The sequence below is a fragment of the Capricornis sumatraensis genome, chromosome 11, assembly GCF_032405125.1.
Source record: "Capricornis sumatraensis isolate serow.1 chromosome 11, serow.2, whole genome shotgun sequence".
NCBI lineage: Eukaryota > Metazoa > Chordata > Mammalia > Artiodactyla > Bovidae > Capricornis > Capricornis sumatraensis.
In genome coordinates, this window is record NC_091079.1 from 42,571,869 (window position 1) to 42,593,478 (window position 21,610).

General features: G+C 46.0%; 1 protein-coding gene across 1 annotated transcript; it reads left to right on the forward strand.

Moving 5' to 3' along the window:
* The first annotated feature begins 251 nt into the window (after window positions 1-251).
* CHCHD7 (coiled-coil-helix-coiled-coil-helix domain containing 7) lies at window positions 252-7,144 on the forward strand. Its single transcript, XM_068983933.1, has 4 exons — window positions 252-278; window positions 3,361-3,430; window positions 4,995-5,093; window positions 6,059-7,144. Exons 2-4 carry the CDS (start codon window positions 3,377-3,379, stop codon window positions 6,161-6,163), a joined length of 258 nt encoding a protein of 85 aa, XP_068840034.1. The 5' UTR covers window positions 252-278; window positions 3,361-3,376; the 3' UTR covers window positions 6,164-7,144.
* Window positions 7,145-21,610: the final 14,466 nt, after the last annotated feature.

Here is a 21,610-nt window from a genome sequence, read left to right on the forward strand (position 1 = left end):
GGCGGGGGCGGAGGCGGGGTCGCGAGCGCCGCCCCGCCCACTCCTCCTGTCTCGTCCCTCCTCCCTCAGACTGGGGGCGGGGCGAGGCCCGCCCGCCCCCGCCGCGCAGGGCCGCGCTCGGCTGTCAGTCAGGCGGCGGGGCGCGCTCATTGGGTCGGCGGCCGCCGCGGAGCGGGGGCAGCACGTTGGGATGCGCGCTACTTAAGGCCCAGCTGCGTGAGCCATTGACGTGTTTGGAGCTGGAGACTGCCTGGGCGCTGGCGGAGCGGCCGCCCGAGGTGAGTGGTTTCCCCGCCCCCCCCCCCCCACTCTCCCCCCCCTCGCCTTGCCCTCCGCCGCGGCTGCAGGGCTGCGGGAAGAGACTGGCGCGCCCGGGCCGCCGCGGGACCCGCAGTCGCGTCTCCAGCGTGAAGCCGCCTCCACCAGGCCTCGCCTAAGCGCGGGCCTCTTGCCGTTGCTCTTCCTCATGGCAACGCGGGTCTCCTCGGGCCGGGGGCGAGGGAGGTGCCCCCTGCCTGGGTACCCCCAGCCCTTTCTTCACCCTTACTTCTCAGCCTTTGGAGGGTAATCGCCCTCCCAACCCCCGCCCGCGCCCCCAGTTCCCTGCGTTTTTTTCACCCCCTGCCTTCTTGGGTGCCGTCGAAAGTGAGAGCAAGGTGTGTTCATCTGCGCCCACCGCTCACGAGGTTGGACGGGCAGCTGTCGGGAGGCCGCGGGGCCTAGGGCTCGCCTCGATCTGGGATCTCCTCTCGCCTTCCCCGCCCCCTCCGCAAGGCCACCCCGACTTCCTGATCCGCCGCCTGCTCCCAGACATATGTTGGAGGCTCGAATGCCTCGCGGGACGCGTTGCGGGTTCCCGACGGCTGCTCCTGCGGTGGGGAGGCCCGCAGCCCTGCCTGGGCTCGGACAGCCTGGGAGCGCGGGCGGTGTTGGCGGCACGGGGCCTTGGACGGGTCAGGAGCATTCCCTTCCCTTGCAAAGCTGCTCCGAATGGGGACGTGGAATCACTGGATGGAAAGTCAAGAAATACTTTTTAAAGCAGTTTGCCCTTTGCAAAAAGAGTTGAGCGCTCTTCCTCAAACGTGCTGTGCTTTTTTGCGCCCCCTCCCTCAAATCGTTGGTGTCTCTCCGACTGTCCTCTGCGGACAGAGCTTAGGCACGTTTGTTTGTTACCTTCAGAGAGCAAGTAGACAAGGCCTCCTTAGCGGAACACCCGCTTTCAGCCCCGATCCTCACTGTGAACTGACATTTCCTCTTCATTTACATGTGGATTCGTGCAGAGCAGGTGACAGTCGGAAATCCAAACTTAGATTGACTGGTATTTAGAACCCGGAAGGGAAAGGAAACGAACGGTGAATAAACTCCTACAGCAAACCTGATTCGGTATATATGATGTTACCTAGGTGGTATGGTTTTTAAAGAATTTCTAACCGACGATGGTGATAAAAAGTAGAACGCTTTCACGGAAGGGGGGCAACCTGAGTTCAGCCTGTGTCTGATCATTGTTGAGATTACATTCAAGGAGTGTGAACAGTGGAGCAGAGCTCTGTGCTCAGAACACAGGACACATGTAGACAAGAAAGCCGTGAGTTCACTTTGTGCCCTCACCTGTCTTAGAAAGAAGTCAAGCCTGCGAAGGAATTCTGTGCGGGAGAGGAAGAAGCTTCTAGGTACAGTTGAACAGCATCTTGAATTTTCTTCCTGCCAAGAGATTTTTGTTAGCTAGGTGTACTTATGTATTGGTCAATGAAGATCATAATATAGAAGGATTACTTACTGAAAGGACCCGGAATGGTTAGACTTTTTTCCATCCTTCTTTGTAAAGGTTATCCCCTTTAGCTTGGACATACTGATCTTTCTTGTAAAAGAGGAAGGGAACTAGCTGACTCATGATCCTAGAATACCTCCACTTTTTAGGAGCTCATGGGGGTTTGATTGTTTTTCCTGAATGTACTTTATTTCTTTTAACATGGCTCATATTTTTTGATGGTCCCATCTTGGGGAAGGAAAGTAGAAACCATTTTGTACAAAAGTTCAGAGCTCTGTCTTGTTATACTGATGCAGTTTTTTATTCACTGGTGTTTTGGGTAGGTCATCCTACATTATTTGCTGTCGTCTTTGATCTTTAGGTAAAAGACAGTTAAGTTAGAGCAGGATTCAGGAGTAAGTTCCATAAAGTTAGTGCAGAGCACTTAAAAATATCTGTGGCTGGCTCATTGATAATATGCCAATATGTTGAAATAAAGGATTGCGTTTAAAAGTAGTTGAGTTTTTTTAAAAAATTCTTTTAGTTCATTTCTATGATGTGTCTTTGAAGATAACAGGCATACCAATTTCAGTTAGATTCATTAGAGAGGGCATTTGTCCTGGGATATAGGTGACATACTTGTTAAAAGAGTATATGATTTGACTTGGAATCCCTAATTGGCTCTTAGAGAACTGTGATCATCTTTAATTGATAAAGGCTTCTTCAGGCTGTATGCCTATAGGGCTTTAGCCGGAAGATGAATGTGCTGCAGTGGTGTTCCCTCACTTCCTTTATCCCTGGAGGTATCAGTTAAATAGAAGATGCCTTTGGGAGGTTAAATTTCAGATTTCTTTTTTTTTTAACTTTTCAAAATGTCCACTGAGCAATAACTTTGGTGTGTGTGGGTTTTTTTTTTTTTTTGGTACATTGGCCAACACAGGACAGGCCACAGAGTAGACATTCAGGTGCTTTAGTTGACAAACACTTTTGCTAAAGTTGGGTTATACTAAATTATTCCACCCTTATTTTGTGTGCTAGTCAGTGTATAATAAGGAAGTAATCATTAGAGTGCATGCTGTATTTTTGTTTTGTTAATACATTTAATTGCTTAGTCTATAGATATTGTTGTCTTTTAGTCCCGGAAAGTCAGTCTGACTCTGCGACCTCATAGACTGTAGCCTGCCAGGCTCCTCTGTCCATGGCAAGAATGCTGGAGTGGGTTGTCAGTACCACCTCCAGGGGATCTTCCCAACCCAGGGATAGAACTCTTCTCTCCTGCATTGGCAGGCGGTTTCTCCACTGAGCCACCTTTGGAAATAGGAATAAACTAAAACTGAATTTTTGCAAAACTATCTTTTTCTCTGAACATTGTAGTCAGATTTCAGTAGAGGCACTTAAACAGTTTAGACAGGCGTTTGTGCTGAGGCATGAGTCAGTGTAGAGGAGAATCACATCCAAGTCTTCATTCTGAAAATACAGAGAGCGCGTGAGTTCCTCACTAGAAAATCTTTATGCCAAAGTTAACTTTTCAGGTACTGTACTTGCGGAGTTGATGAGGCTTAACTGACTTGTGTGTCATCCCCTGTGTAACCCTTCCCAACCTCTGCCTGCAGGGAGAAGACACTTAGGATGCCCATGGTGACACGGAGGTTGAGGGATCCTGACGTAAACCCTTGCTTGTCGGTAAGCTGGTTGGCTTTGAATTGTCACAAGTATTAAGTTGGAAAAATAAGCATCTTCTGATTTTGTGGACGTCAGTTTTCTTCAATTATTGAATAAAGTTATTCCTGTACAAGAAATATTCATGGCCTGTGTATCCTTATTTCACAAGAGTATTTTTAGATACTCATCATTTAGCTGACAAAGACTCCTCTCTTTTAAGTTTCCCTAATTTGTGGAGCATACAAGCTTTTAGTTGTCACTCTTAACACTAGACAAGCATGTGCAACACTGAGGACATTCTTGAGTCCAAACATGCAAAGTTGGAAAGTAGGTATTTTTAAATGGTTATTGGAATTTGTTTTGACAGCAATGATTTCATCATGTCCCTGAGACCACCTCGCTGAGAGTGAAGGGCTGATAACTGAGTTAGAGTTATATAAAGCCTGAAGGTTTTCACGAGGGTATCATGTAAACAAAACGTTTTGTTGTTATAATAAGCTTTTATTGGCATTTATTTGGTACAATTAGCAGTTTTTGTGGCATTGTCATCCTTGAATAAGGCAGCCATCGGACTGGTGCTATGAAAATTGTATTTCCTGACTCATGAATTTTCCAAATGTACGCATTTGTTAAATATTTGGCGTGGAGTATTGGCTTTATTCTACTTGAAATCTGTTTTCAGCAGCTTTCCTAAGTGGCTTTAGATAAACCATGTTTCTCAGATCTGTGAAGCAAATTACTTGCCCTTAATTTAAAGTTTTCATTTAGATGACTTCTCAGAATCATGCCTTTCACTTTGAAGTTTGTTATCCAATCGACTTCCAGTTCAGACAGCTAAACTTTAATTCCCAAATGGCAGCTACCCTCCTTTGAACTTGTAGCCCTGTGTGGCTCACTTCAGTCTTGAAGTGATATTAATGATACCTATTAAAATTACTGACATAATAGTGTATTTACTTGCGTAATGGAGTGAATGATAGCCAAACAGACGTTGAGATGAATGTCATTAATTTACCTTGTTGTAGACCAGTCATTAGCTATTTACTTAGGGTCTTGAAACCACCTTAACATCAAACGTTCAAGTCCGGGTGAGAACTTGGAGGAGTGGAGAGGTGCCCTCTGAGTCAGGAGATGGGGTTTGGCTTCTGCTGTGCAGCAGTGAATTTTTTTTTTCTTTTGGCCCTGCTGTGCAGTCTTAGTTCCCCAACCAGGGATTAAATCCAGGCCCCTGGGAGTGAAAGTGTTGAGCCTAACCCTGGACCTGCAGAAAAGCTCCCTGCAGTCATGACTGAGCACATCCAAGTGGAACCTTGCCTCAGCCGCCTTGATAAAATGGTTACTGACTGATCTCATTCAGTGCTTCGACTCAAATTCCTGTGAATCAGATACAGAGAATACTGACCCCAACTATGAAGAGGAAGGTGTTGGCCTTGAGCATAACGGATGCTGGGATGGTTGGAAAGCTAATTCCCTTTTGAAACTATCTCCAGTTATCTGCTTGGGGAGGTGCAGCTTCAGAAGTGTGTGTATCTGTTTTTTAGATGCCACTCTGCCTCCTAAATGCTGCCTGTCTTACATGTTTAAGGAATCGGACGCATCTACCAGATGCATGGCTGAAAACAACTATGACAAGGAGAGCTGTTCCTCTCACTTCTTGAAGTACAAGAACTGCCGGAAGTTCTGGGTAAGCTTGGCTCGGTCACCTCTGTCAGAACTCATCTGTTATGCATGAGTCTGAAGCCTGAGGTTTGTCAGAACCCACCACCCTTCCTTAGTGATGGCTGTGGGAAGCCCTCCTTTCTGACCACAACCCCTGTGTGCCCTCAGGACCCTCAGGTACTCTCGTTGGGTGCCTCACGCCCTCCCACGTGTGACAATTCAGCTCCAGCTGAGGTGGGTCTTCCTACGTGGATCAGTGTCTTGCCATCGTGTTAGTTTCCTAGAGGTGGATGGAATGGCGGGCTTGCCCTGTCACCACATGTATCTGGCTTCTTTTTCTGCCTCCTCTTCCCCACTGCTGCCCATGGTCCCCACTTTCTCATATATATTGTAATTTCTGCTTCTTTGAGCACTGGCTCCAATGGCTTCCTTTCCCTCTGCTCACTCACTTGTGGTCACTTGTTGGCTCTTTTGGGCAGTTGTTCCTGAACTCTTGGTGGGCTGTGCTCCTGGGCTGGTAGTTGAACACTGTATCCCCATCCTAGTAACAGGGGACATATTATTCCTGTGGGAATAATGGGGCTTCCCTGGAGGCACAGTAGTATAGAAAACCTACCTGCAATGCAGGAGATGCAGGTTTGATCCCTGGGTCAGGAACATCCCCTGGAGAAGGAAATGACAACCCACTCCAATATTCTTGCCTAGGAAATCCCATGGACAGAGGAGCCTGGAGGGCTACAGCCCATGGGGTTGCAAAGCAGTCAGACAGGACTTGGCAACTAAACTACCACCACCACCAAGGGAATAATCACTTCTGTTTAATGGATAATAATCTCAAAACATTATCTAGAGTCCTAGAATTTATTTATTTATTTTTTAACCTGCCCTTTTATGTTTCCTTTTAGAAGACGCAATACCCGATTATTGGCAGTTCATTGGCATTTAGTATATGACTGATTCAGGTTTCTTCTCTTTTGTACATACTTGCAGAACTCTGTCATGATCCAGAGAAGACAAAACGGAGTGAAGCCGCCCATGCCCACGGCAGCAGAGAGAGACGAGATCTTAGGAGCACTGGGGAAGATGCCCTATTGAGTGTTTGCATTAAAATTATTTATTTAACTTAGGAACAGATAAATATTTTTAATAAGTGGTTACTGTGTCTTCATAAGACTTTTCAGGCCTTACCCAGATAGATCGCGGATTCCTTGGGGGAAGCCCCGTGTCCTCCTCCATTTCTGCTCTCAGTGCCGCGATGAGAGTGGGCCACCCCCAGCTCTGCCACGTCCTTGACTTCACAAGACTTGCTGAAGGCAAGGGGGCCTTAGGAACAGCTCAGTGGAGAGTTGAGCTTTTCTGCCGGGTCTCGAGAGAAAGAAGTAAGATGTGAACAAGGGAGGGATTAAGGGGGTGAAAAGGAGGCAGTGTCTCCAAGGAAGGGAAGTGATGTGCGTGACAGCACGACAAGAGGGCAGGCTGGAGCCATGTGTGGAGAGCAGTGTGTGGACTGTCCCCCTGGAGGGGAGGTGGGTACTGAGTGGTAGGGAGAAGACTGGACAGCAAGTCCAGGGTGGATACCCGATGGGCCTCAGTCCCAGGCACATTACTAAGGTCTCTGCCCTGATGACCTCACTCGTGTACCTTGATTTAAAAAGCCTTGGGGAGGCACAGGTGTCTTTAAATGACATACAGAGAACTGGTTTTCTTTATGTTTCCTTAAGGATGGGCTTAATCAAGGGATTCTGAGACTGAAGTCTGTGGTTACTGAACAGCCTTCTAAAGAAAAGATGGTGCTTTCAGAGGTGGGGTTTCACCTGCAGGATGAGATGGGACAGGGAGGGGCTGGGGTTTGTCAGGTGATCGCAACACAGAATGAGGCTGGAGCTGAGCTTCATTTTATGATATAAAAGTGAGAATATTCAGTATCATGACTGGGGTGGGGTTGTAAAGCAGATCTCAATTCCGCCTTTTAAAATCCAGGGTCTTTCATTTACAGGATTGCTTTGTAAAAGACACATTATTTGATCAAATTTCATGTGTACAGAAAGTGAAAACAGATAGTTTGTGTCCCTTCTCTTCGTCTGGTTCTGGTGCAGGAGTGTTACGACAGCTGCTGACACAAACTGTCCAGCTCGTTGGTCCTAGTCCAAAATCCAGGTCAGAGGTTTTTAAACTATGGAACCTTTATTTTCAAATGTGATTCTATTTGAATAAAAGGTAGAATTGTTTCAGAAATTCTTTGATTTGTATTGATTGCTGTAAAAATGATGGATTTAGATAGGAGCTGACAAGGAATGAATACTTACTGTGTAAGAAACAGTTCAGTACTTCTAGGCTTATTTAAAAGTGGAATTTTAATGTCACCTTTTAAAATGTACATACCAATATCCACATTTATTTGTCCTGGCCTAGCTCTTTCTATTTTTAAATAGCAGGTTTATCAATGTGCAGTTTGTATACCATGTAAATCATTTGTTTAAAGTGTACAAAGCAATGGTTTTTATTAGTAGTATATTGACAAAATTGTCATCCATCCACACAATTGACTTTAGGAGCCATCACCCCAGAAAGAAAGCCTGTACCTGTAGCACTCTTGATCTGCTCCTGACGCACACCACCCTTCACCCCCACTTCACATCCCCAACACTCAGGCACCTACTCACCTACTTTCTGTCTCTAGAATTGCGTGCTCTGGACATTTCCGTAAATGGAGTCACGCACCTTGTGATCTTCGGTGACTGGTTTCTTTCTCTCACCCTCATGTTCTCAAGGTTCAGTCCCATTGCTTGTATCAGTGCTTCATTCCTTTTGTTGCTGACAAAGCTTCCATTGTGTGAATACACCACATTTTATTTATTCATTCATCAGTTGACAGGTATTTGGGTTGTTTGTGTTGTTGGCTATTTTATGAGGTGTGTTGCTTCTTAAAACTTGTGTGTACAAGTTTTTGCATAGACAGTGTGTTTTTAGATATATGCCCAGCAGTTGAACTGGTGTGACCATACTGGGTCATATGGTAAGTACATTTAGTCTTTTGAGGAACCAACATGTTTTCCAGAGTAGCAGCACCACTTCACAGTATTTGAGAGTTCCAATTTGTTCACATGCTCATTAACATTTAATGTAATACCTGCCTTTGATGACAGTCATCCTAGAGGGCCTGAGCTGCTATCTCATTGTGGTTTTGATTTGCATTTCCCTGATGGCTGATGATGATGAGCATCTTTTCACATGCATATTGGCCACTTAGAGATCTTTGAAGAAATATTTGCTCAGATCCTTTACCTATTTTTAAATTGGGTTGTGTATCTTTATCACTGTCAGAGTCCTTTACATACACTAGATACACATCCCTGATAAAATACATGGTTTGTAAATTTTATCTCCCATTCTGAATATGTTGTGTTTGCACTTCATGGTGTCTTTTGAAACAGAAGCTTTTCATTTTGAAGTAGTCCAATTTGTGGTGGTGGTTGTAGCTTTTGGTGTCATGTCTACCAAAAAGTCCGAAGGTTAACATCTGTGTTTCTTCTACGAGCTGCATATTTGTAGTTATCCAGAAGCTCTTGAAGGATGGAAGCAATGTCATCCACTATAATGGGACGTAGCGATGTCAACTACTCCAAGAAGCAGCTCTGTCCATAACACCTCCCTAGGAAGCTTGTAGTATATAATAAATGATCAATAGCTGTGTATGTTTTTGGGGAGAGCAGGAGAGCAGGCTTTTAAAACTGAACACATTGGAAAATGTGGCTGATTCACATGATGTGAACAGGTATACAGTGTAGATAAATCTGACCAGAAGCAGCCAATGTTAGGGGGTTTCAAGGTCTCGTGTGCAAGTACAGGCACATCCGGTGCTTCTCAGGTGACTCAGTGGCACAGGTTCGATCCCTGGGTCAGGAAGATCCCCTGGAGAAGGAAATGGCAACCCACTCCAGTATTCTTGCCTGGGAAATCCCAGGACAGAGGAGCCTGGCAGGGCTACAGTCTGTGGGGTCGCAAAAGAGTTGGACACAACGACTAAACAGCAGGTGTAGCTGTATATTTGGTTTGCAAAAAAGGAACGTGGTAGTGTGTAAGTGGAGGCGCTTGGCCTTTTCCACTGAGCAGTGTAGTTTGAAATAGTTCTGCACAGCCGGTTATAGGCCCACTGTAGGTCTTTCCTTGTGAGATACTAGGCTATGGACCCATTTCCCACAGATGGATTCCTTCCCTCTTGGAAATAATGTCAGCTGTGGTGCTTTGCTTGTTCTGTCTTTATCTATGGGCTGCATTTCTAAGAGTGAAATTTCTAGGCTGAAGGTTTCAGTAGTTTGAATTTTGTAGTTACTCCTTTCCCCAGAAAGCACACCTTCACAGTCCTGGATGAAAAGCTTGTGAGTCCCTCCTTGTTCCTCAGGCCCTGATTCCCGCTGGGCCCTTTAAAACTTCCATCCATTGATGAGTGAAAAATGGAATGGGCGTATTTACTTCCTTTGCCCTCCACCCCTCCTTTTTTTTCCTTCTTAGATTGTTGCTGTGAACCAGTTGGGGGAATGCTTGGTTTGGTAAGAAAATTTATTAATACCTCTTCGTCATATGTATTCTATGTATTTTTCCCAGTTTGTCTTTTAACTTTGTATTTTCATTTCGGAGCAGTATTTTATATTTTAAGGTAATTAAATGGATCAGTCTTTTTGCTTATGATTTCTGCTGCTCAGTATTAAATGAATTCAGCTGCAAGCCCTACAGTTTGATTCTACTCCACAAGCCTTAGCAAAGTGCCCACACTGTGCAGAGTGCTGGGGTAACCATCGGGAGGAGCAAGGCATCACTGGCCTCAGGAGACTTTGAGGTGCTCCCTGGAGGATGGGCTCCTGGGAGGGGCAAAAGCAAACTTTCCAGAGGGTGAATGGCCTTGACAGACACATCCTCTTATTGGCTGAAAGAATAGATGAAGGCAGTGCCAGGGGCTGTGGACAGGTGGCTTAGGATCACATTGTGTGTGGCCTCGAAGGCTGTTACAAGGGCTTAAACTTGACTCCATACAGAAAGGGAAGCTCTGCAGGGTTCTGAGATAAAAAAAGGTCAAGTCAACACACTTGACGTGTGTTGAGAAGGGTAATTGTGGAGATGCTGAGTCAGAGGTTATGGTGATGGTCCGGGATCCCTTCTACCATCTACACTGTCTCCTGCAGAAATCCTGGTCCGCTTCAGGCCCTCCTTGGTACTGCAGCCCAGAGAACCTTCCCCAAATGGAAACCCAGCAACCCCCCTCCTTGAACTTCCTGAGACCTGCTGTCACCTTAGGATAAACATCCGCCTTCCCTCCTTTTGTTTACACGGTCCTGGCCATCCAGCGCCATGTGTAAAGGGCACAGGCTTGAGCAGGGTGGAGAGGGTGTGTTTTTGGACACACAAGACCCAGGCTCTGTCCTCAAGGGCCCCAGTCTTCAGGGAGGGAGACAGACAGGTACACAGCTGCCTCTTTCCAGACACGGGGTCTCCTGCACCCTGAGTGACCTAGTCCTCCCAGCTGAGCACCCTGGCCTCCTGGGCTGCACTCAGATCTCCCCTGACTTTCAGCCCCTGGCTGCCTCTGCAGCCTCCGTACCACCTCATCAGAGCCCATCTCACTCCCCACCCCCCAACCCCATGGTGGCTCTCACTTTGTGAGCTCACATAATCAGATGTGGTAGAACCTGGAAAAAAAAGTCACCTGTGCATGCTCAGTCATGTCCAACCCTTTGCAGCCCTGTGGACTGAAGCCCACCAGGCTCCTCTGCCCATAGAAATTTTCAGGCAAGAATACTAGAGTGGGTTGCCATTTCCTTCTACAGGAGATCTTCCTGACCTAGGGATCAAACCCAAGTCCCTTGCGTCTCCTTCATTGGCAGGGAGATTCTTTACCACTAGTGCCACCTGAACCAACTTTTTAACTTCACCTTTTTGGTTTTGTATTTTGTAGAAGTGTGAAATGCTCTGTTCTGAAGAGGAGATTGAATGAGGTGAACTGGTTCTGGTCTGCAGCTAGAACCCCAGAAACAGCTTTCATGGACAGGTGCCTGCATCAGGAACAAGTGTGCTTGACGCCTGAGATGGCCTGGTGGCCGCTGCTGCTCCCTGGCCCCAGGCAGGTGACTCTGTCAGGGCCACCAGGCTCTGCCTCTGCCGTGGATGGAGCTGTTGCACAACCAAATGTCAAGTCCACGTCTGAACACCCGCTTGCTTCTAGGAGACCTCCTGCCTTACATACTGCAAACCTGCCGACCTATAGGACCAGCCCCACTCACAAACATTCCCTTGGGCTGTGCGCTCAGATTCACTGTGTTTCATCACTGTTTATTTTTTCTCTTCTCAAAATTTTATTTATTTTGGCCACACCATGTGGCATGTGGGATCTAGTTCCCTAACCAGAGATCGAACCTGGGCCCCCCTACATTAGGAGGCAGATTCTTAACCACTGGACCACCAGGGAAGTCCCCTCATTACTGTGTTTAGAGACGACAGATTAGCTTGATACCGACTCAGATTTCTCCACCAGTCCTGATTGTCATACTAGAGAAAAAGAATCAGGGTGGGGTGAAGGCAGAGCAAGTATAGCGTGTTGAGACAGGAGTGGGGGGTGGGGGTTGTGGGGGAGGAGAGAGTGACCTGCCCAGTGTGGTGAACACTGAGGAAAAAGGTTGTTCACAGTGAAAATAAAGCTTCCAAAAGCAGAAATCCATGTAATACCCAGAAGCCAGACCCAAACTTGGTGGGAAAACGGCACTGCATTCGGAGTCAGTTCCCAGGACTCAGTCCAGGCTCTGCCACTTGCTGCCATTACAGCCCGAGCAAACCACTGGCTCTTTGAGAGCCTTTCGTCCTGGAAATGTGTCTCTAAAAAATGCCATAACTTCCTGTAGGTTGTCCCACAGCAGGTTTCATGTGTGGCATGCAAGTAGGTACTATTAATATTTCAAATGCATTGATAAAAAGATAGTGGATTTATAGGTAATCAGTGAAAGCCTGCCTAATTCTTGGTCTACCCTGAAAACTATGATTTCAACTAGGACAATCTTACTTGACCCCCTAAACACATCTCTGTTGGAGAAGATTGCAAGAAGTCAAATTCTTTGTTTCGTTTACTCCTTTACTTTTATAGTTTTATTATATAATTTGGCCCAGAATGTTGTCCTTATAGATTTCTTCTCACTCTGTTGTTCAGTTGCTCAATCGTGTCCAACTCTGTGACCATGGACTGCAGCATGCCAGGCTTCCCTGTCCGTCAGCATTTGCTGGCGTTTGCTCAGATTCACATCCTTTGAGTTGGTGATGCCATCCAAATGCCTCATCTTCTGTTGTCCCCTTCTCCTCCTACCCTCCATCTTTCCCAGCATCAGGGTCTTCTCCAGTGAGTCAGCTCTTCAGATCATGTGGTCAGAGTACTGGAGCTTCAACTTTGCACCCCATGCCCCCATCCTAGTTGCTTCATGTATACCCAAAACCTCTGATAAGCAAGAACAAATAAAAAACTTCATTTTGGTGTGGGGGGCAGATTATACGAACAAGCTATTTGCCACATCAGTCAGAAGTTTACTGTGCCTCAGTGCTTAGGGCCTGAGCTGCATAAACAGAGCTGACTGGTCCTGCCCACGTCTGGGAGCATTCTGCTCCTTTTACAAAGGCATCCTCTGCTCTGTTGAGCAGACGCGTGGTGGCTCAGCTCTACTCCTCACCAGTCCTTGCCCTGTTCCGGAAGTAACCGTCTGCCGCCTGTACCCTCCCAGTACCTGAGCTCCCCACGCAGCACTATTCCACTCTGTCTGTAACTAGATGCATGTTCTGTCATGGGCCCAGTTGTCTAGGTTGTCCCCATTACATCTTGTGCAAAACTGCAGAAGCAGAGGCTGTCCTGACACTTGTTTGTGTGGCACCTTGCAGTTTTTAAGGCAGTGTCAGAAACGTCCTATTAATCTCACAGCCCAACCCCGTGGGAAGCCAGGCGTCTTGCTGGGTCACAGATACAGGAGCAAAACTTGTGCCCTATAAGCTGTGATCCACGCAGATGCTGTGCGCCTCTGACCTTCATGTTCCTCACCTGCATAGACACGGCCTCACAATATTTTCCATTTTCTTCGCAGCTCCTAACTCTGCCTGGTGTTGCAGTTACTATTCATTTCACCATTTAATACTTACTGAGTCTACACAAATAAAAGGCTTCCACATGGGATGTAAACATGAATAAGGATTTATATGAGTAAATTTACAAGTTAATTTGTGTGACCGTGTGACTGACTCTTCACTAAACCTCTAAGAAATCTCCCCCAAATGCTCGGTCCTGGGTGCCCCGTCACCATGCCTGTGTCCTGCTCCAGAGATATCAGAGGAACATAACATTGCTGTGATGACTGCACTGTTTGTTGTGAAGAACAAGGAAGAGGAAGGCCAAGGTCTGGGTCATCTGCAGAGAGAGGAGGCTCTTCTGTATAAAAAGGTGGACTTTGTCAATCTGGTGTGCTGAAGTGCTTCCTGACGCACACCCGGGCTTCTTAGAGACTTGGGGACTCATGGCCAGGGTGGGGGTGTTTCCACTTTGCGGTTCGTGGGCTTGGCAGCTGGAGCTGTCATCTCGTCTCCCTCAAAACATGGATGATATCCTGTAGAACCGCATTCCAGACCCTTGACAGCTTCTGTATGTAATTTCCACTTTTGAAGAATGTCTTTCACAAGCTCTGTGGACTACATTTCTTTGGGAAAACAAGACCCAACAACAGTGCTAACAGCAGCACACCCTACATGGTCGCCGCTCCTGAGTTTTGTTCCTGGTGGGGGCATGACTCCAGCCCCTCACTACACAAGAGGGCTCAGAGCAGTGTCTGGGTCACTTACCTGTATCTCTTCAGAAGCCCCTTTATTTATCCTTTCAGGATGGGCGTGGGGAGAAGATGTGGAAAGCGGAGGAAATAAGGGACAGGATGGGATGGGTGCGGCTGGTGATTGAAGGTAGGGGCAACCCTATTTCTTCCTAGCCATCCTAAGCAGTGGGTTCTGGATAATTGCTTCAATGTAGAAGTCTCAGTTCTGCAACTGTTAAATGCCAACATTTTACAGTTAACATGGGCCAGGAATCAGATGATGACTGTCAAAAGCTTAGCACGGTAACTGGACCATAGGAAGCACTGATAAATCTCACTTATTTTTATTCTGTGTCCCTCCCTTTTGAGGAGAAGGAAAAGCAAAACATACCCATGAACTCTCCATTCCAGGAGATTACATTTTGAAAATCAGAGATCTTAGACTTTGTTTTTGCTTCTCTAGACTAGTCTTTAGATCAGTACCACTTCCTTCCATGTTGTTGAACTTGTCATCTCAAAAACAGTATTCCGGTCTTGAGTAAGAGTTCCTTGGTGCTGAGTGATTGCAAAACTAATTATAGTAATTCTACTATCTGGGTATCTCTAAGGGAGAGGGCCAGCTGTGCAAGACTGTATGATTTGGCACTAGTAATCCTCCAGAGGAGAAGGCAATGGCACCCCACTCCAGTACTCTTGCCTGGAAGGAGGCATGGACGAGGAGCCTGGTAGGCTGCAGTCCATGGGGTCTCTAAGAGTCGGACATGACTCAGAGACTTCACTTTCTTTTTTCACTTTCATGCACTGGAGAAGGTAATGGCAACCCACTCCAGCACTCTTGCCTGGAGAATCGCAGGGACGGCAGAGCCTGGTGGGCTGCCGTCTGTGGGTTCGCACAGAGTTGGACAGGACTAGCAGCAGCAGCAATCCTCCAGAAGACAGTAACATATTTGCAAAGATAGACAATTATATTAACTTGAAGAGTTTTTTTTTTTTCTGGAAATATTTATGATTCTGAAATTTTGAGTACTTCTCAGAACAATAAAACAAAGAATGGGATGGACTCAATTGGAAGGGTGTGAACAACTGAGAGAGAATGCATTTCTTACTGAAGCATGGGGTTCTTTGGAGAATAGAGTCAGACTTGACCAAGGAATTGGTTATGTTTAGATTAAATAAAATTTCTAGTTTACAGTTGTGAGAGGAGGTAAAGGGAGTAGAAGAAAGAATGGCCAAGTTTTAAAATTTTGCTGAAGCTTGGTACCTAGAGATGAGGAAATTAAGCAAGGAAAAGATTTAACACTCTGAAGGGTATGCTTTATGACCTGAGCATCAGAGAGGTATCTATCTTTTGGCATTCATTCATTTGTACAGCAAATATTTCTTTTTTATTTTCCAGCAACTATTTATTGAGTATTTACAATGCCTTATACTGTCTTTGGAACTTAAGATTGATTACTGAACAAGATAGGCAAAAACCTGTGCCCTCATGGGACTTATATGATTGGAGAAAGAGAGAATGAGTGAGCAATAAACACAATAAATAAACTATTATTAGATAGCTTATTAGAAAGTTGTAAGTGTTGTGACTAAAAGGACCGTAAAGGCAAGAGAAGAGGGTCAAGGAACAGTGGATGTGGGATGGGAAGGGGGTATGGACGTACTGATTCAAGGGCAACAAAGCTCATTTCTGTGACAGCAGTTGGGGCCACCACCCAAATGGATGACTCTCCTTCTTGCTGTCCTGACCTCATTTTTCTAATGATCATCTCCTGGTTTAGGATGTGCAAGTAAACTAGGTCATACAAATGTCCCAGGGAGAGCAGGGATAAGCATTTAAGAACCTGGAAGTCATAGGTAATGGAGGTGATGGAAACACACGGTGAAAAGCAGTGTCGAAGCTCCCCAGGGCCCAGGCAGCCAAAGCCCACAGGGCGCCATGAACTTGTAAACCACAGGCAGTGAGGAGTGAGTGCTCTTGTGGAATAACAGAGGCTCTGCAGGAAGGTTTGGGATTCAGAAACACTTCCGACGGGTCTACAGAGCGCTAAACACCTTTGAAGAAAGAGATCTCTCCCCACAGGGGGATTCTAATACCTAAATGAGGAATGAAGTTAACTGCCCGCTGACGTGACCCCCCCAGCACCTGCATGACTGCCTCAGTTTCTCCCTTTCCTCCAGGACGTGGCCCTGTACACCTGTGGTCAAGCTCAGAGGTGCAGCCAAGAGCTGGTGAAGGATGAGCAGGACACTCACTTGAGGTTGGAGGAATGTCACCCATAGATGGAAGGTAGAGGGAAGAAAGGCTTCCTTCCTTCGGAGGAAACAGGCTGTGTTGGCCACTGATGTGCATACTCAGTCTCTCAGTCGTGTCTGACTCTGTGACTTCATGAACTGTAGCCCGCCAGGCTCCTCTGTCCATGGGACTCTCCAGACAAGAATACTGGAGTGGGTTGCCATTTCCTCCTCCAGGGGATCTTCCCGGCCTGGGGATAGAACCCGTGTCTCCTATGTCTCCTGAATCGCAGGTAGATTGTTTACCTGCTGCTGGGGGGTGAGCTAACTATTTATTGGAACTTCACCTCTGACAGAGGCAGGCAAACCTGATAAATCTGTCTCAATTGTGGAGGGCCCCTCTAGGCCAAAGGGAGAATCAAGCACCTCTGACCTACCGCTCAACATTTGTGTTGGAGAGTGGGGTCCTGCTCCCCAATTCCCACCCCTGGGATGCAGAACCAGGTCAGAAATGGAGGAGCGAGGCCCCTGTGGCAAATTCCGAGGCCTTCCCAGGGCCACCCCCTTACCTCTCCTGTGACTGCGTGATGGCCGAGTGTGTGCATATCCGAGGACGTGACAGGACCAAGAGTGCTCTGATCACCTGCCTGGTTCAACAGGGTTTTTCCCCTTATGCTTCAAGCTGGCGCTTGAAATCTCACCAAATAATGAAGTAATTTATTGCTCCTTAGAATATGCTAGAGGCAGTGGTGTCTCCCTAAATGAGCCAAGTGAATGAGACAAGCTCATCTCTGTGCTTCAGAACCCTTGGCTAGCCCACCCACACAAGATGTCACTCAAGACAAAATATTTCACAATATAACACCTGAATTGAAGCAATGGAGACAACCTGGGAGGGTCACAGGAGCTGTGCATCACCAGAGGAAGAGAGAGCAGTTTGTGTGTCCTCAGAAGGCGTGTGTGTGCTCAGTCGTGCCTGATTTTGCGACCCCATGACTGTAGCCCACCAGGCTCCTCTGTCCCTGGGATTCCCCAGGCGAGAATACTGGAGTGGGTTGCCATTTCTTCCTCCAGGGGATCTTCCTGACTCAGGGATGGAAGCCTCATTTCCTGCATTTCCTGCATTGGCAGGCGAGGTCTTTACCACTGAGCCACCTGGGAAGCACATCCCCAGGCACAGCAGGGCAAAAGAGGCAGCCGACATTTTTGCATTTTTTTCCCAAATTCGGGAGATTCTTTGCAGCAGAGTTTCTGCTTTGCCATCAAAAGGAGGGCTACAGGAAGAGTCAGGGACGTGTGTGAAGCGTTAGAAAGAAGGACACAGAGCAGGGGACATAGAAGCACGTTTATCTGAAGCTAAACCTTGTTTTACAGAGGCCGGCAGAATTTGCTGGCCTTGTGATACAACTCTGCCACCAGCTGCAGTTGTTCCATAATGCAGAAATGAGGAAGTGGTCCACGGAACTGTGCTTCTCCCCTTTGACTGTCCTCGCCTGGGTGCAAAAAAAGTTAACAGAAAGTATGTGTGTGTGTTAGTCACTCAATCATGTCCGACTCTTTGTGACCCCACAGACTGTAGCCTGTCAGGCTCCTCTGTCCATGGGATTCTCCAGCCAAAAATACTGGAGTGGGTTGCCATTACCTTCTCCAGGGAATCTTCTCGACCCAGGGATCGAACCTGGGTCTCCTGCATTGCAGGAAGATTCTTCGTCTGAGCCACTGTATACTCCGTAATTTATTCTAAACAAATTTGCTCCAGCACCCAGGTATTGCTCAAGCAGCCAACTCAAGCACTTATTTTTAAAAGTGTATTTTTGACTTTAAACACTTAAATCCATTGTGGTCTATCATGTCAATATATATTCTGGCTTGCACACAGCTCTGAGACAGCCTGGTTACATTCCTTCAAGCATTCTGGGAAAGGCTCCTGCTGTCGTGGCCTCCCTGTCTGCACACAGATAGGTGAGCATCCAAACACTTTCCAGCAAGTTCTGAGTCGGCCTGTCTCCCTTCCTGAGAGCCAGCTTCAGGCCCCAATGGCAGGGCAGATGTACCAACCACGGAATTTGTTTTTCAGTTAGCACAAATAGAATCTGAGAACCAGTGTTTGTGTAGGGCAGTGAGCTCACATTTTGAAATATGAACAACTTTTAAATTTGTACCACTTCAATTGCAATTATTGGATCCAAGTTTTTCCTCATCTCATCTCCAATAACAACCTCGGAAGACTAGCAGGGCAGCCACTAAGGCTCCTATTTTCATGGATGAGGAGACGGATGAAGAAATGAAGAAATAATAAGGGATGGCCCAGGGTCATAACATTCTATCCAAGCCAGTAGAGGGAGGAGTATTTTGCATATAACATGTTTGGTTTTGTTTCAACTTGGGCTTCCGTGGTGGCTCAGACAATTAAGAATCTGCCTGCCAATGCAGGTGACCCAGGTTCAATTCCTGGGTCTAGAAGATCCCCTGGAGAATGAAATGGCAACCCACTCCAGTATTCTTGCCTGGAGAATTCCATGGACAGAGGGGCCTGGCAGGTTACAGTCCATGGGGTTGCAAAGAGTCGGATACCACTGAGCAACTAAGCACAAGCACATAAAATCCAGTGTGCATCTCATTTAATGGTACCTCAAGAGAATAAACTGACTTCAGGTAAATGCTTAAGACGCTCTGAACATGAGGCCAGTGAATATTTTTATATTATAAATATTGGCAGAAATTTTTATTGTTTTTATTAGTATCCCAACGATTAAAGCAGCTGAAGAAAGGTTTTTTAATAAGTCCAATGGAACAGTTCAGGAGGGAAAAAAATGTTTCTCTGTCTACACATTACTGGATGGTGTGCCCTCCCAGTTCATCCAGGACATTCATTTAAAGGTTCTTGCTCTGTTCAGAGAAGATGGTAATTTGTAACAAGCTCCAGTCAAAGATGGAAACATGAATTCTGCCAAGAACATTTTTCAGAGATATTCCACTGTTATTAATTACAAGTTGTCTCCCAAATAAAGCGATATTGCTGTTATTCCTGCCATGTTGCTGCCACTGCATTTCCACTAATAGCAATAACTAATATTTTTAAAATGCTTACTACGTACCAAGTGCTGTGCCGGGTACTTCTGTGAATATCTTGCATTTTCTCCTCATTTATTCTTTTCTTTTCTACGCCGTTGGTCAGATTTACTTACTTATTGGCTTCCCTGGTGGCTCAGATGGCAAAGAATCTGCCTGCAATGTGGGAGACTCAGGTTCAATCCCTGGGTCGGGAAGATCCCCTGGAGAAGGGAATGGCAACCCACTCCAGTATTCTTGCCTGGAGAATCCCATGGACAGATGAGCCTGGGGGGCTACTGTCCATAGGGTTGCAAAGAGTTGGGCATGACTGATCGACTAACACATTTTTTCTTAAGCAACTGAACCATTAAGCAATTACAGTTTTAACTGTCGACCTTTAATAATAGTATTATTCATTACATTTAAGTTTGGCTTTCTCATGGAGGAAAAAAAAAAAAACCCAAGCATAAACATTTATACTATCCACCTCCTAGTCCAACAGCACAATTTCAGTAAGAAAGTCTTACTGATAATTGAACAATATGTATGATGATGGCAGAGAGATATCAACAGTGATTGTAAAATGGCATTCTTGTTAAGTCAAGAACTAGGATCTTTGACTCACTGCTCAATCCATTTCAATATCTGATTGGTATTACCCTCTAGATCTTCTGGTTTATTGCTTGGCAGCTAATGCACTATTTCTTCCTTGTAGAATGCTGAGGGTTCCTTATCAAGAACTAGAAAACTTTCACACTGAATATTGTCTTTTAGCTTCTTCTCATTATAACCCCTAGTTTCAAGTCTCTTGTACAAAACACTTGTCTGTTTTCAGCACAAATACTATGTGAAACCAGAGTTCAGAGAAGAAATCACAACCATAGTAGTCATCAAGACCTCCACCTTCACTCATTTGGTTTTCTAACTTATCAACTGTTCTCTCTTCATCTAAAATGGGACAGTCAAACTCTTCAATAGAGTCATCGTATAACTGCCTGGTGAGCAGAAATCAGCATGGTCCGCCTCGTGTTCTTTACTCATTTATTCTTCATAGCAGCCTTCATCCACAGAGAAGAAAACCTTTGACCTGAGTGGTTAAATAATTTGCAAGCGTGCTAAGTCGTTTTAGTCGTGTCTGACTCTTTGTAATCCTATGGACCATAGCCCACCAGGCTCCTTGGTCTATGAGATTCTCCAGGCAAGAATATTGGGTTGGGTTTCCATTCCATTCTCTAGGAGATCTTCCTGACCCAGGGATTGAACCTAGGTCTCCCGCATTGCAGGCAGATATTTTTGTTTGTTTATTTTGATGTGGACCTTTTTTAAAAAAAGTCTTTATTGGCTTTGTTAGAATATTGCTTCTGCTATATATATATATGTATATATATATATATATATTTTTTTTTTTTTTTTGACCAGAAGGGATGTGAGATCTTAGCTCCCCAACCCGGGATTGAACCTGCAACCCCTGCGATGGAAGGCAAAGTCTTAACCACTGGACCGCCAGGGAAGTCCCTTGCAGACGAATTCTTTACTGTCTGAGCCACCAGGGAAGCTCATGTACTGGGCTTTCAAGTTTTGCAGATTTCTAGACGGCACGCTGATGGATATACACACCCTTGGAGCCAAGTGGAGCCCTTCATCTACTGCTGCTGCAAGAGTTGGAAACACCTGGATGGCCGCCAGAGGGACCCACAGCAGGGAGGTAGAAGGTGTGCATCTTGGACTCCATCCCAGAGGGCTGGAATGACTCCCAACACTACAAAAGGTCTCCTTGTACACAGCCTACCTAAGCTGACAGCCTCAGGGGTGAAGTGTGTACAGGGGTGAAGCGTGTAAATCAGTGTCAAAGGTGACGGTTTCAATAAGAGCCCAGCGACCAGCATGATACTAGCTGGTGAGAAGTGTCTGATGGATGAGGATGCTTAGCAGTGGGGTACCCCGCCCAGCAGACATTTTGGGAGTGAACCTCCATGCTGTGTGACCTTCGACAAGTCACTCAACCAGCCTAGTCTTTACTTTCTCTGTGCACTAACTCAACATTGGGCTTGTTGTCATTAATCCTTCCCTTCTCGTCCGAAATGCTCTTATCTCTGGTCTAAACTTGTAGAACCATTGATTTAATGACCTAAAAAACTGACTCTACTTTTCTTCCCAAGCTACTGAAAGTATAAAGGAAGAGAAGCTTACTCATAGCTAGAATTTGGTTTCCGATCTATTTAATTACAGCCTTTAGAGATGTGCCATCCATCCGTAGTGGTAAGTCATGGTCAACTGTTTTATTAAGTCATTAGCTGTCTCATTGTGAAACCCCCAGTCTCTAATTAGCTAATTCTATTCCACCAGTATGTGTGAGGAGAGTCTGATTCTTCTATCCTCTGCATCTAAGTCCTAGAATAAACCCACGTTGTTCATAATCATCTTTTATTATGCT

Coding starts and splice junctions, on each gene's coding strand:
- CHCHD7 (XM_068983933.1), top strand. CDS start 3,377: ATGCCCATGGTGACACGGAGGTTGAGGGATCCTGACGTAAACCCTTGC. Junction 3,431..4,994: donor ACGTAAACCCTTGCTTGTCG/GTAAGCTGGTTG, acceptor TACATGTTTAAG/GAATCGGACGCATCTACCAG. Junction 5,094..6,058: donor AGAACTGCCGGAAGTTCTGG/GTAAGCTTGGCT, acceptor ACATACTTGCAG/AACTCTGTCATGATCCAGAG.